Source organism: Rhipicephalus sanguineus, chromosome 11 (genome assembly GCF_013339695.2).
Source record: "Rhipicephalus sanguineus isolate Rsan-2018 chromosome 11, BIME_Rsan_1.4, whole genome shotgun sequence".
Taxonomy (NCBI): Eukaryota; Metazoa; Arthropoda; class Arachnida; order Ixodida; family Ixodidae; genus Rhipicephalus; species Rhipicephalus sanguineus.
The window spans coordinates 11835111-11848141 of record NC_051186.1 but is presented as its reverse complement, the minus strand read 5'-3'; the positions used below and the strand labels follow the sequence as shown (position 1 = coordinate 11848141).

Below are 13031 nucleotides of genomic sequence, written 5' to 3'. Positions count from 1 at the left end.
CTGCTGTCCGTAGAATGACGAAAAATGGCATAGTGCCTGCTTCCCTACTTCTCAAAATATAAATCAATCATAGCGTAGTGGGTTCCTCGCAAGAGCACTTGTATTGGTTGCCAAGGAAGCCCATAAGCGCATGATCCTTTCCTCGGGGTCTCCATAAAGTTCTTCGCTCCCCCCCCCCCCCCTCTCCCACGTCAACGTATGTTATACAGCATGGCGGGAGAAGGAAATAGCAACCGGGCGTCAACCAATGCAAATTACATAACTGGGGGGCCGTTTAAAGCTTCCAACCCATTACAAAGGGCTGAGCCATAATTCTTCATCGTCATCAGTCATCGCTTCAACAAAGTGCACATAATGCCTTACAGGCGTGTAGCTGGTACCTCGCTTCCCCGCCGAATGACGAATATTGACTTAGTAGGTGCTTCCCAACTTCACAAAAATTGTGATTTATGGCGTAGTGGGTACCGTGCAAGTGTACTTGTATTAGTAGCCCCAAGAGAGCTTACAACGGACTCTGGAAACGCCGCTCTTCCAGCTTTCGCTGTGACTGTGTTGCGGTTCCGCGCAAGCTTGGGTTTTTTCTTTTTTGTCTTCCTTTTGTCGTATGTTTTTAATGGTTCTGTAGACCGGTTGACTTGGTATTCTATTAGCATTCGTGAAGAGTAAATATTCTATTTATTGACGCCATAATCTCCAGCAGGAAGTGAAAAAATTTGAAGACCGTATGATACACCCGACCCTTCGCCGATCACACTGAGTGAGTAGGTGTCAATCATCTCAGAAGCATCATTATCATCACAATCTAAGTGCGCTAACAAAGTTTTTACTGAGCTTATCCAGTGAACTAATGAGCACTAATCAAATTAACCAAGACTGATGTTGTGCTTGAATTAAAGTGAAGATAGGATCTTCTCAGGATCATCATTGTCGCAATCATAATTATCATCAAAACAGGCTAACAATGTGTCCAGTGCGCGTATCCAAGGAACTTTAGAGCAATAATAATTGAATCTACACTAATCAAGAATGTGTTTAAAAGTGAAAAGAGAAGAAGGAAAATGACTGCGGGAGAGAGACAACGGTATTAAACAGCATCAACGTACAAAGACAGCATATTACGAGCAACAAGGCCGAAAAAATGCCAGAGAGTTTTGCCCTCCAAGTTCATGCGTCATTCATATGAAAGAGGCGTCAGTGGGATGCGCATTTTCTCGTATAAGATTGGCATCAATGGTCCACGTGGTACACAAGTAGTCCCCATAAACCCGCTAGCAACTAAAGAGTCAGTGCACCGCCAGCTTTCATCTGTCGAAGAACGTGCATTTTTTGGGTGGGTTCATCGGTGAATCCGCGGGACAGTGGAATACCTCAGCGAAAATGGGCGAGTTCCTGGCCGGAACGTTGCATTCATCGCGCATGGTATGGGGCCTCTTAGAGCATAGGGAGTAGCAGTACGCCACAAAGAAGATCTGCAAGTCAGTGAACATCTCCAAATGAGGAACCTTGAAGTCTACCGGGGCTCGATAGTCAACTGCCACGGCCGCTATGAAGGCCTCGAAAGCAATCTCTAGCCCTGGCATGACAGGCAGCGCGCGTATCGGACGCCACGCGGCGCTGTCCGAGCCTCCGCGAACATCGCAGTTAGCCTTGCTGGCATACGCTGCTGCCGCCTCGGCCCCGAGCCACAGTTTGCGCTTTCCAGAATCATCCACCGTGACACCCATTTCGTCGAACGCCCTGGCCATCTCTCGAGCTACAAAGGAGCCCATGGCGCCGTATTTAATCGCCAGCGTTGCGTCCTTGTAGTACATTGGTGGGCTGAGGGTCACTAAGGCGATCGCCATCGAGTTCGCTAAATAGAGGTAAAGCTCGCGACCATACCGCGGAACCATGCGAATGCTGTACACGTCGGCGAAGTGTTCGTGGTTGCGCAGCCTCTGGTAAACTTTGGACATGATTACCAGGTTCGTCACGAAGGTGTTGCAGCTCATATCGGGAAATACGCTGTAGAGTTCTTCCCTCTTTTTCGCGTCAAAAAAGCTGTCGCTGGGCAGTACGACGCGCGACATGTTGTCCAGCTTCGAGAAGACCATCAGCTTGTTCTGGGAATTCATCCAGCTGAGCTTGTTAATCAGGCGCTTCGTCTCCTCGTTGATTCGGTGCAAGAAACTGGTGACGTGCAGTCGGTCCTCCTTGTTACGGTACGTGTCGGTGAAATACTTTGCCCAGCCAAGGAGCCCGAGACGAGACCCGACGTATTCCATGCAGCCACGCTCTTGCATATGCACCAGTTCTTTCTCCGTGCCACTGAATCGCAACGAAGGCGCCCCGTAAACAGCCCAGAGGTGCGTCTGAATGAATATCCACGACAGTCCGGTGATCAGCTTGACATGGCCGAGGCCTTTCAGCAGGTGGCCCAGGTTCTCCAGTATTTTGACGTCCTCGACTATCACGGTATCGTGGCACTCCCAGTTGTACTGCGTGTCGTGCTTTCCTAGAAGAGTAAGCCACAAGCCCGCCCGAACCGATGGTGTCTTTCGATCTAGTTCGCTCACTTGGAACCAGTCCTGGCGAGATGGGCCATACAGGAACTCGTACTTCGCGTTGATTATGGTTTTCTCTATATCGAGGAGTTCGGCTGCTGTCACGCCAATTTGCGAGCCATTGACTTTGAGAACATCGTAGTATTCATTGACGTATTTCTCGTACGCTTCGATCGTCCTGGCACGCCGCAGCTTCTCCTCCCACAGGTTATCCATGCGACCGCGGGAGACAAGAAGGGCGATGGACTGGCGTACGGCAACGGCACCGAGGTCGAAGAGGAAGTTCATTTCCCAGTTCAGCGCCAGGTTCACCATGATGTCGAGCGGGTGGGTCGTGTCGCTAGGATTGTGCTCGGGCCATACGAGCCCCAAGGAGTGCCGGAGATCAGCGAACTCTTTAAGGTTGTGCTGCTTCTGCGTTCCGGCGATGACGCAGCTCTGGAAAAAATTGGTGGCCTTGCTGCGTTGCTGCGGTGCGTTGCCCTGCTGCACCAGGTCAGCTTTGGCTTCCTGGATCGCCAAATCCAAGGCCGCTGCTACCATTCTCGATTCGGTCGTCTTTTGGCGCCGAGGGTCATCCCAACCGCCGCACACGAACGCGTGGAAGTCTTGGCACGGGTCGATCGACCAGTTGATGGCAGTGTGCAGCTCTTTGCCAAAGGCAGCACAGTCGTCGCTCCTGCAGGTATCTACGCGAATTTGGGGCTTTTCCATAGTGATGATGTAGATGACCACGGCCATCAGGACGAGAACAACGGTGATCGCTGGGACGACCAGCAGCATGGTCACCTTGCCGCGGTACCTGGCCTTTGCTTCAGCTTTCGCACTGGCTTCAACGTACTGCAAGACAATAAAATACACTTTAATGATGACTCCAGGCATGTTTCGTGCAAGTGGGTAAGCGGTAGGGAGCTTCATACTATAACGCGTACTCCGCTGTAGTTGAACGGCTAACTGATCGGTGGGCACAAATATCAGAACAGGTACTGCAGAACAGCGCTTCAATTCGTACAAAGCACAACACATTATTCAGCAGACATAATGCGCACCGAGCATTACACCTTTAAACGTCCAGAACATGGCCCCGCGGCAGACTTTGGTGAGTTCCTGGAACTTGTAAGGTGCTGTCCGGGAAGCGTTTTAACGAACTAGCCGCTCAAATGTGCTCATTTTCGAGTACGTTGAAAGAACGTGAACTGTCCTATACCATGCTTTCAAGATAACGTGGCCATTCATGGGAAAGTTAGTGTGGCGATATTTTCTGCAGCTCATGGTAGAGGAGGTTGTCACGGTACTGCTGTGTGATGCGGCATCCCATGTACGAGTAGAATTACGGTATATGTTCCCCTTGTAGGAAGCATGTACAGGGTACTCCAGATACGTCAATTTAAAAATATGCCGACGCACTCTAATACGACGCGGCCAAATGCATGTTGCCGACTATTTGGATAAAGCATGTCAATATTAACACGAAAGTGTTTTATGCCGGGGTCCACCACGGCTCCACTGACGCATTCCCGTCACGGATATGGCGTTGTAAAATGTAAAGACTAACATATGGCGAAGAAAAAAACTAGAAGAAAAAGTTCCGTCACCTGGAATCGCACTTACGACCTCTTCATCCCCAGCGCGCAGCGCGAAACGACTCCGCCACAAACGGCACATTCTTCGTCATACTAACGGCGTGCTATTTATATACACCATTTGTTTTGTTGTGTTCTGCCTAATTGCTTATTAATTACGCAAGGTTTATACTTAACTTTCGAAGCAACGAAGCTGGGCAAAAATTTCTGATTAGATCGGCTTGATTGCACTGTTTCTAACTTTTGGACTGCAAAAAAAAGTTTCCAAACTCGCGTCATGGCTACAACCGGCGCTGGCTAACACTCCAAGGTTTCCAAGCGCAGAAATACCGAATGAAGTGTAGGAGGGGACGACCGCCACTGTAGCTCCATTGTTAGAGCATCGGGCGGCTTTTCCCAAGGTTTTAGGTTCATTCCCTACCAGCGGCAAGTTGTCTTTTCGTCCATTTTAAATTATTTACACTCATATCATAATTACCAAATTAGAGTTAAAGACTACAAATAATGACCCTATATATTCCTTGGCTTCATTCTCTGTTGCTTGTACATAACAAAGAAAACCGCCCTTGATCAATCCCCTTTCCTTCGTTAAATCTCTGGGAGTGTTAGCCAGCGCCACTTGTAGCCAAGGCGGCGAGTGTGGAAAACACTCTTTTTGCCAAAGGGCGTCACGTGCCAAGAAATCTTTTCACGAGGTGGCAGCTGGCCAATAACCTTCGAATGCTACCTGAGGCGTCAAGTCTACCAAGACGAGCCCTCGCTATGAAAGGAAGAAAGTAAATTGTTCGAGGGATTCATTTTCTGTGTTAGACAACTATATGAAACCAACGGACAATTAAGCCAACGAAAGCATAGGGGACAATATTTTTTAACTGTAGGGCAATGTTCTGTCCTCATATTGCGTGCAAATAGGACGCGATGTTAAATCGCGTCCGGAAATGGCGAATGAGGTTCAGTTAAGGGCACGATTTTGAATCATCTCGAACGTGTACACCTAGGATACATCATTTCATCATGCAAACCAGTGGTAAGCGATCACGCATCGACCTATACCTGAAACATCATAAAAACAACTTAAGCAAAGTATATTTTAATTATGCCGTTAATTATTACGTAAGACCGTGTATCTTAATTATCAGAAGCCTATTACGACGCCCCAAAACTGTCCTGCAGGCCATCGACTACACTATAATTCTGCCCCTTTGAACTATGAAGCGGTTGAATATTGCCTGCCCTTTGGTGGTCCAAGAGAGAAGATACCATTCCATAATTTGTGCCCTATTGCCGTTTTTGACGTTTTATACAGCAGTATTACTAAAGCAAGTGACAAGCAGTTGCATGATTTCTATTATTCGCTGCCAAAAAGCCCCCGCTGGAATGTTGCGCTGGCCTGCTATGTAGTGGAGGCGAGGCAAAGGCAAACTTCCTAAAATCTTGTGATTATTAGGTTAGAAAATTTTTTCTCGCTTAAAACAAAAACTACTCTTTTAAAACTTTCTGTATGTAATACCAACAAAACATACTACAGAACAATGTATAGGTCATATTTTTGCCTGAACCGCTACATTGCGAAACTGAAGCTGCAATATGAGTCAAAATGCCATTTTTTCCAAATTTGACACAATATTGTGACAACGTTTCTGCTTCATTCGGTCCCGCAGTATTTTTATCATTTATTATAGAAACCTATAAAGCCCGCGATGTGCATATATTACTCCCGAAAAAATATGTGCTTTTTCTAAAAAGCGCTAAACATGCAGCATTTTGCAATTTTTTTGACTAGGCCAAAAATAGTGAAAATTAAAACAAAAATGTATAAACTATCATAGTCATGAAAGATCAGCGCCTTGACATAAGGAAAAAGTCATTTCGGAGTAATTGCTCAAACCAGTAATTTTATATAAATTATTTCGCGCGACACAGTGTCCCTTCCGTACCCAAAGTTCGAAGCGCCCTCTAGGCAACACATTTTTTACCCGAAATATAGCGCCTCAATAACTACTTCTCACATTCCCATATACTAGCACGATTTTTTTTACCATGATCGGAGATGGTCGAAAATTTGCCAGGTACACTTGATACGGAGTTGTTTGTGTTTGGTACGATCACAGTGTAGTGAAGCCAACTGCCTCTAAAATTGAACAAATGCTTATGAATGCTACACAAAGCAATATATCATTCAGAGTCTATTTCGCGTGTTTGCTCAATGTGCCGATCCAATCAACCACTAAAAAGAGGGCATTTTAGAAATAATGTTTCAAAAAGTAACTTGGGATGTCAAAGCATAACGATATGCGAACTCATATCAAATAAGTCTAGCTGCAAAGCAGAACATCAGTTCCCTCACTGCACTGAGAACCTGAGGCACGAGAATGCTATATCTTATTTTTACTCGTACCTGCCTAAAAAAGTAGGCAAAGTACATGCGTCTTTCGCATTGCAACAGACTCGTAATACACAACTAAACGAGTGAAGTTTGACTGTTGACTTAAAGAGACGAAGGTGAACCTTCACTGATTGAAGAACAGGTAGCCTCACGCACAGGTGCCTTGTTCAAAAGTGTGTTGTGCCAAGAAGCTCAGTCGAACATGATGGTGACCCATGGTGTGCAGTGTCTCGGGCAATTGCATCCAGCAGCACGATGAAACCTGTTTCTTTCTTTCTTTTTTTATGATTCCCCATCAACCCAAATAATTGTAATTAAATTATTAACTCAAAGATTGGAGAGCTATAATTCACCTCCACAGAACACTAATGCATAAAAGAAATCATCTCAGTGCTTGTCAAAGGGATGCCGCAGTGCTACAGTTGACCCTGTCGAGGGGGGGGCAGCCCCCCTAATGGCCCCCCCCGCGCACCCCCCGAATTTAAGCCCTGCTAGATACGCCTATAAATGAAGATTAAAACGGGCGCTATATGAACACTATGTAACCTCCGCTTCCCGGCGCAGTTTGAGCCAGTTATATATGTGCCGTGCACCAGTGCCAGTTCGCAATCTATGGGGTTCAACCCTAGTCAAGCCAACTCCCGGAAGCAACGCTTGCAGCAGTTAATAGGGGACGCGCCGGCAAGCATACGCCGCCGCGCTGACATGGCGCAAGCGGTTGGCGAATTCGAAATTGCGGAAGAGCCGTTCAGGCGGAGAGGAAGAGCGAAGAGAAGAAAGAAAAATGTTATGATGCTACGCGGCTTGTGTTTAGTTTCTAATTTACCTTTAAGGCTGTTCAGCCGCCAGAGGGGAAAATGGTTGTACGCAGATTAGACCTGGCCAATAGGAACTAATGTCCATCCTTCTGGTCTATTAGCGATCTGGATGTATGCTCCTGCTCTACCCTTCTCATTCATGACGAGAAGAAAGGCACAGGGGTGTGTATTGATTCGACAGTGTACACTTGACTCACCATGCTACAGAATAAGCGGAGAGACCACGTGCTGCAAAGCGTGCGTGGCAAAGGACAATTTCCCGGCTACGTTCAACTGATGGTACCTGTGTACTACCTCAAACAATGACATGTTTTTTTGTTTGTTTTTTTCTGCAGTAAACAGAGGTCGCGCACGTCTCCCTTTGGAATTATTTGCATTTGTGTAAAAATTTATTGTGCCAATATTTACGACAATGGAGGCCAAAACGTTTTCCCTGCCTATTTTTGGCGCCTAAAACCCGCTTTTTAATGCCTAAAAATTCGGCGTGTAGTCATTAAAGAGAAAAGTGTTTGTCGCATTTTAAAGATTGAGTCGCATTTCATGGTTTACAACTGCGTTAGAGAAACTATTTCACATCTCAACTGCATCAGCAAAAACCGAGTAAATAAAGCATCAGTACGTGTTAATAGAGGCTCGATTGTTCAGACGATCCCACCACCGTTCTAGAGATTGTACATATAAATCCTTGCTGATTTTTGTTTGCCCGCTCACAATATTAAAAAGAAGTTTGAGCCGCGTGCTTACGTCTGCGATCTTCCGGAGATTCACGCAATATTAACAAAACTGAAACGGAATATGCGCATCGGTATTTACCGCGTGCTAAACGGACTGCCAGTTTTTGCATTCTTTCTGTTTTTGTATTTATTACTTTGTGAAGAAGCGACCACAGAACAGAAGCATACTCTAAGACTGGTCGTAGAAATGTTTCGTAGGCTATTAATTTTACATCCCGCGTAGCGTGTTTGACATTTTCTTTCTTCTGGAAGTGTAGATTCTTGTTTGTCTAGAACACAACCTCAAAAAAACTTAAGACACATTATTGTGCATAATGCTTCTACATTTAACTATGCACCGCGCGCCCATGCCCTCATCAAGAAGATCACTACGTTTCCTGCCTGGAGCTATCCGGAGCCGAAAGCATTGGAGCTTTTCATTGGTACGCGCTTTTTCCCTTTGGATCTTTGCCATTGCCGAGTCCATGGGTACGATCGCCGGAATTGCCCATGGACCTGCTCATCACGAGCGCGAGTCGACCGTCCGCCACTAGCTCCAAGGACCAAGAGTACAGTGTACCAAGTACCATATGGGGTACACTATATATTCTAGTACACTGTACCATGAGTAACAGGGGACCGCACGAGTAACCTCATAAGCCCGCGCATCATCGTCGCCAGGTGGTGTCACCGCGGGAGCGCAGCACCATCTCCCGAGCAGCGGCGACAATGCCGGCCTCGGCTGAAGCTAGTGTGCCGCGGTGAAGCCGGACCGCACGACGCGCGGGCGCATGCGGCCCGGCTTGCAATGAAACCTACTTATCAGCTGGATGCGAGCATCCCTGGTGTATAGAGTGAATTCGTACCTTTTCGTTTGATTTCCCCACCTTAGGAGGTTCCTTCGAGGGACCAGCCAGTGCAGGCACTTCCGCGGGTGGCGCTTCTGGTGCAACCAAGGCATCTGCAGTCTGCGAGCGTATCGCGTCACCCGTTTCATTTAATCGTTACACAAAAGCACGCCATGCACATTGCGTAATGGGTGGACCACACATGACAGCGCTTCGATAAATGTGCGGGCAATAAACCGCTATATTTTATGGTCAGCGCTCGCAGTAAGCGTCCAAAAAGGGCTCACAAGGAACTTTTAAAAGGCGGTTGCTTCAGCTTGCGCTGTGATTGTGCTGAATGTTCAGCACATGCTTTAAGTTTTTTTATAGCGTAAGCGTTTTAAGCTGACAGCCGATTTTGGTGGCGATGTTGTGCGCCAGCGCCATCAGTGTAAGTGCAGCTATCGCGCAAACTGAGAAAAAAAAAAACAGAGTTCGTGACAGAATCGACCTTTTCCATAAATTTTTCTACCGCAGAGCCACGCCATTGCTTGAAACTGCGCCGGTAAAATACCACATGGAAACTTCGTGCCAGGCGCAAGGTCACGTTAGGGGCTGTGCAAATATTGCATGACAGAGCACGCAATCGCCCCAAACGTCGCATCATGCGAATTGCGAAACGAGTTCGTGGTTTAAAGCTGTCCACTCATTACAAACAACTCAAACCATAATTCAACAACGACATCATAATTGTGAAAAGCAGCATCAACAGCAGCACTAACATTTGACAGGCGATTACATTGGTTAGAAACAACTCACTGCCTTTTGTCGTTAACTTGGTGTGACGTGGATTTCCCAAATACATGCGATGAATTACGACAAAAGCCAGTGATTTGTTCCTCATTAAAGTAATGCTGTGTGAAATAGATGTCAAGGATATGGCGTACATTCCAAATACAGGTGACGCCTCATGAACGACAAAAGGCAGTGATTAATGTAACTTTCTGTCAAATCTTAGTGCTTCTCGCTTTAAGCGCGCAATGTGCGAGGCACCAGAAAACGCGGCTTCCACCAGAATATAGCGGTCGCAGAGAACGGTGCGAAAACTGTGAATAAGCAAGTCTATTGCACAACGACGTAACGTAGGGCTCTTTAGGGATCCTCGGGAATAAATTTGTTGCGCAAAAAGTGAACACCGAGACGAACGCAATTATGCACTCTTAGGTTCGGCGTCTTCTATGCGCGGTTAAACAAACTAAGTATTTAAGCACTGAAATCAAGGTCCGATGTCGAGGAACGCCGTAGTGGGGGCTCCCGACTAGCTTTCATCAGCTGCGGTGTTCTTTAACGTCCACATAAACGTAAGCACGTGAGTGATGTTTTCTCGCATTTCATCCGACTGAGATGCTGTTCCATAATTGCAGCATGTGCTAGACCGACACGCACACATACAAAAAAGACGATACGACACAAACGAAGAGACTGGCACGCACTAAGCTTCCTACTCTTTATATCAAGAAGCACTGACAAGAATTTTGCTACCTTCGTATCAAAATGAAAACACGTGTCAAAAGCCCTTAAACCGGTATTGTGGCTCCTCGGAACGGATTGAATATATTTTTAGTATCAAGGCGATGGGCTGAGCTAGTTGGTACATGTCAAATTGGATGAAAAAATTCAGAGCTTATCCACGGATGAATGATGATGAGCTTGGGCGAAGCTCCTGAAGCAGTGGGATGTAGTGGGAAGCAGTGGGAAGCAGTGGGAAGTAGTGGGATGTTTGCAAAGACGAAGTAGTGGGCAGTTTGCAAAGGATCGGTGATGGGTCGTAGTATACTGCCGGTTACGCCTTACGCCGGACGCCGGACGCGTGACAAGATTAGACTAAGAGGAGCTTCGCCCCCTAAGACCAGCGGGAAACACGAACGACACGACGGGCCAGCCTGTCCCGTCGTGTTCTATCTCTGTGGTTCGTGTTTCCCGCTGCTTTTTTCGAATGCGATATTTTTAGTACTTTAGAATTTTTTTTTAAAGCACTTTCGGTTCCGATGTCGATGTTGACGTAACAACGCAGTCTAACGTAGGCTTAAGTCACGTGGGGATAGCAACTCGTGACGTACTAGCAGCAGCTCTGTTGTCTGGTGTTCTTGCACGTGAGAACGATGAGTGAATTGTCCAGTGACTACAACAGCGATTTCGGCCGCACACACGACGCAGAGTTCGCAAACCCATGCTGCAGCGAACTGTGTTGCCTATATGGGTGAAGGAAAAAAAACTTCTGGGGGAGCGCATACCTATCGTTCACAAGCCAACCGCTTCCGCAGCCGCTCTCTCCTCGTACTCACGATAGTATTATCAGCATGCACCAGCTTTCGTTTTTTTGGCTGAGATCCAAAATTGTCATGTGACGCTCCCTCCTAGTCCCCCCCCCCCCGCCATGATCTTGACTGGTCAATATCATATCCATTGCGTTGGGGCTGGCTTGCAGAAGCTGGTCGACGAGCATTGAGATCAAACTAAAATATTTTGTGTTTCCTGTCTGCAGTAGGTGAAGACCGTTAACACTGCATGACAGGGAAACCAAAGATGTTTCTTTCGCGATGCCCCCAAAATCGTGTTACTGCTCCCTCCATGCAGTTCAAATTCGTTCTTTTCACACGCACCAAAACACAACAGGTCTTGAACGTGTTCATAACACAAGATGCGTCATCTCCTTTCCCGACAAATACGTGGAAGGCGAGCTTACGCACATGCGTGCTCATTCGGCTATTGCTTCTGCAGAGGGCATCGTACATGTGATAGCGCTGTAGTGCACAGTGTGCTTCGGTCCGCAGAAAAATACGAAGAGAGAAGCTCGGAAATCATGGCTGCGACATCAACTTCATCATCATCATCATCATCAGCCTGTCCACGCCCACTGCAGGGCAAAGGCCTCTCCCATGTTCCGCCAATCAACCCGGTCCTGTGCTTTCTGCTGCCACGTTATGCCTACAAACTTCTTAATCTCATCTACCCACCTAATTTTCTGTCTCCCCCTCACGCGTTTGCCATCTCTTGGAATCCAGTCAGTTACCCTTAATGACCACCGGTTATCCTGCCACGTGCTACGTGCCCGGCCCATATCCATTTCTTCTTCTTGATTTCAACTATGATATCCTTAACCCCTTTTGTTCCCTGACCCACTCGGCTCTCTTCCTGTCTCTTAAGGTTACACCAATCATTTTCCTTTCCGTCGCTCGCTGCGTCGTCCTCAATTTAAGTTGAACCCTCTTTGTAAGCCTCCAGGTTTCTGCTCCGTAGGTAAGTACCGGTAAGATGCAGCTTTTATATACCTTCGTCTTGAGGGATAGTGGTAGCACTTGAGGGACATCAACTTAGTTACCCCGCAAATAAATGTTTGCTTGCTTCGAGCCTTTTATTCCTACACTTCAGCGTCTATTTCGTGTCTGACATGACTTCGCACCTGATTTCGTGTGAGCGGGGTCACTGGGTCTTGTTTTGTTTTCTGTGTCGCACTAATGCATGCTGCACCCTAGTCAAAATGTGGTGACTGAGAGTCGATCCCCGCGCCCTCCTGCTCAACAGAGCAATACCAACTATAGCACATAAGCCGACACAGTAGCTTCCCTTGATTTTGCACGCAATATTTCATACTAACAGGAAACGGTTTCCAATCGCCTTCGCACTCACCTTGCCTTCTTCGGAAACCCGCGACATCTTCGGTTTCTTGACCTTCCCGCTGTCCTTGGAGTTGGTCGAAGAGGACGACTTGCCGGATGAGGAATACTTGGAGACTGCAGAGGCCACGCTGGCCTTCCTCGCGTCGGCCATTTCCTAGATACAGGAATCCACTGAACTTAAGCAGGTCAGAGACTTGAGGTCGGTGATGTGTGTACAGGCGTCTTGAGCAGCGAGGTTGAGGTTGATGATGATGATGTGTCTCTACACATGGCTCATACCCACTCTGGGGGATTGGCCAAGAACTCTTGATATGAAGTTTTAAAGTTATAACTAATGAATAAACACAAAATACAAGCAAACATATAATAGAACGAGTGCAATAATTATTTGTACATTCAGACCAGACTACTCATCCTAACTAGAAATTAGAATAATGAAATTAATATGTTACCGAACGTCGTATTCTTTTTATTAATTTGT

The 13031-nt window shown here is 46.8% G+C and overlaps 1 protein-coding gene across 1 annotated transcript; it reads right to left on the bottom strand.

Moving 5' to 3' along the window:
* Positions 1–1301: 1301 nt before the first annotated feature.
* On the bottom strand, positions 1302–12701 carry LOC119374867 (neprilysin-1). The gene is made up of 3 exons (XM_037645067.1): positions 12561–12701; positions 8931–9011; positions 1302–3383 (listed from the first exon to the last, which is right to left on the bottom strand). Exons 1-3 carry the CDS (start codon positions 12699–12701, stop codon positions 1302–1304), a joined length of 2304 nt encoding a protein of 767 aa, XP_037500995.1.
* Between the last annotated feature and the right edge of the window lie 330 nt (positions 12702–13031).

Excerpts from the sequence above, each read along its gene's own strand:
- LOC119374867 (XM_037645067.1), bottom strand. The coding sequence starts at position 12,701 with ATGGCCGACGCGAGGAAGGCCAGCGTGGCCTCTGCAGTCTCCAAGTAT. Across the intron at positions 9,012-12,560 it reads GGGTTTCCGAAGAAGGCAAG|ACTGCAGATGCCTTGGTTGC; the intron begins GTGAGTGCGAAG and ends ATACGCTCGCAG. Across the intron at positions 3,384-8,930 it reads CCTCGAAGGAACCTCCTAAG|TACGTTGAAGCCAGTGCGAA; the intron begins GTGGGGAAATCA and ends ATTGTCTTGCAG.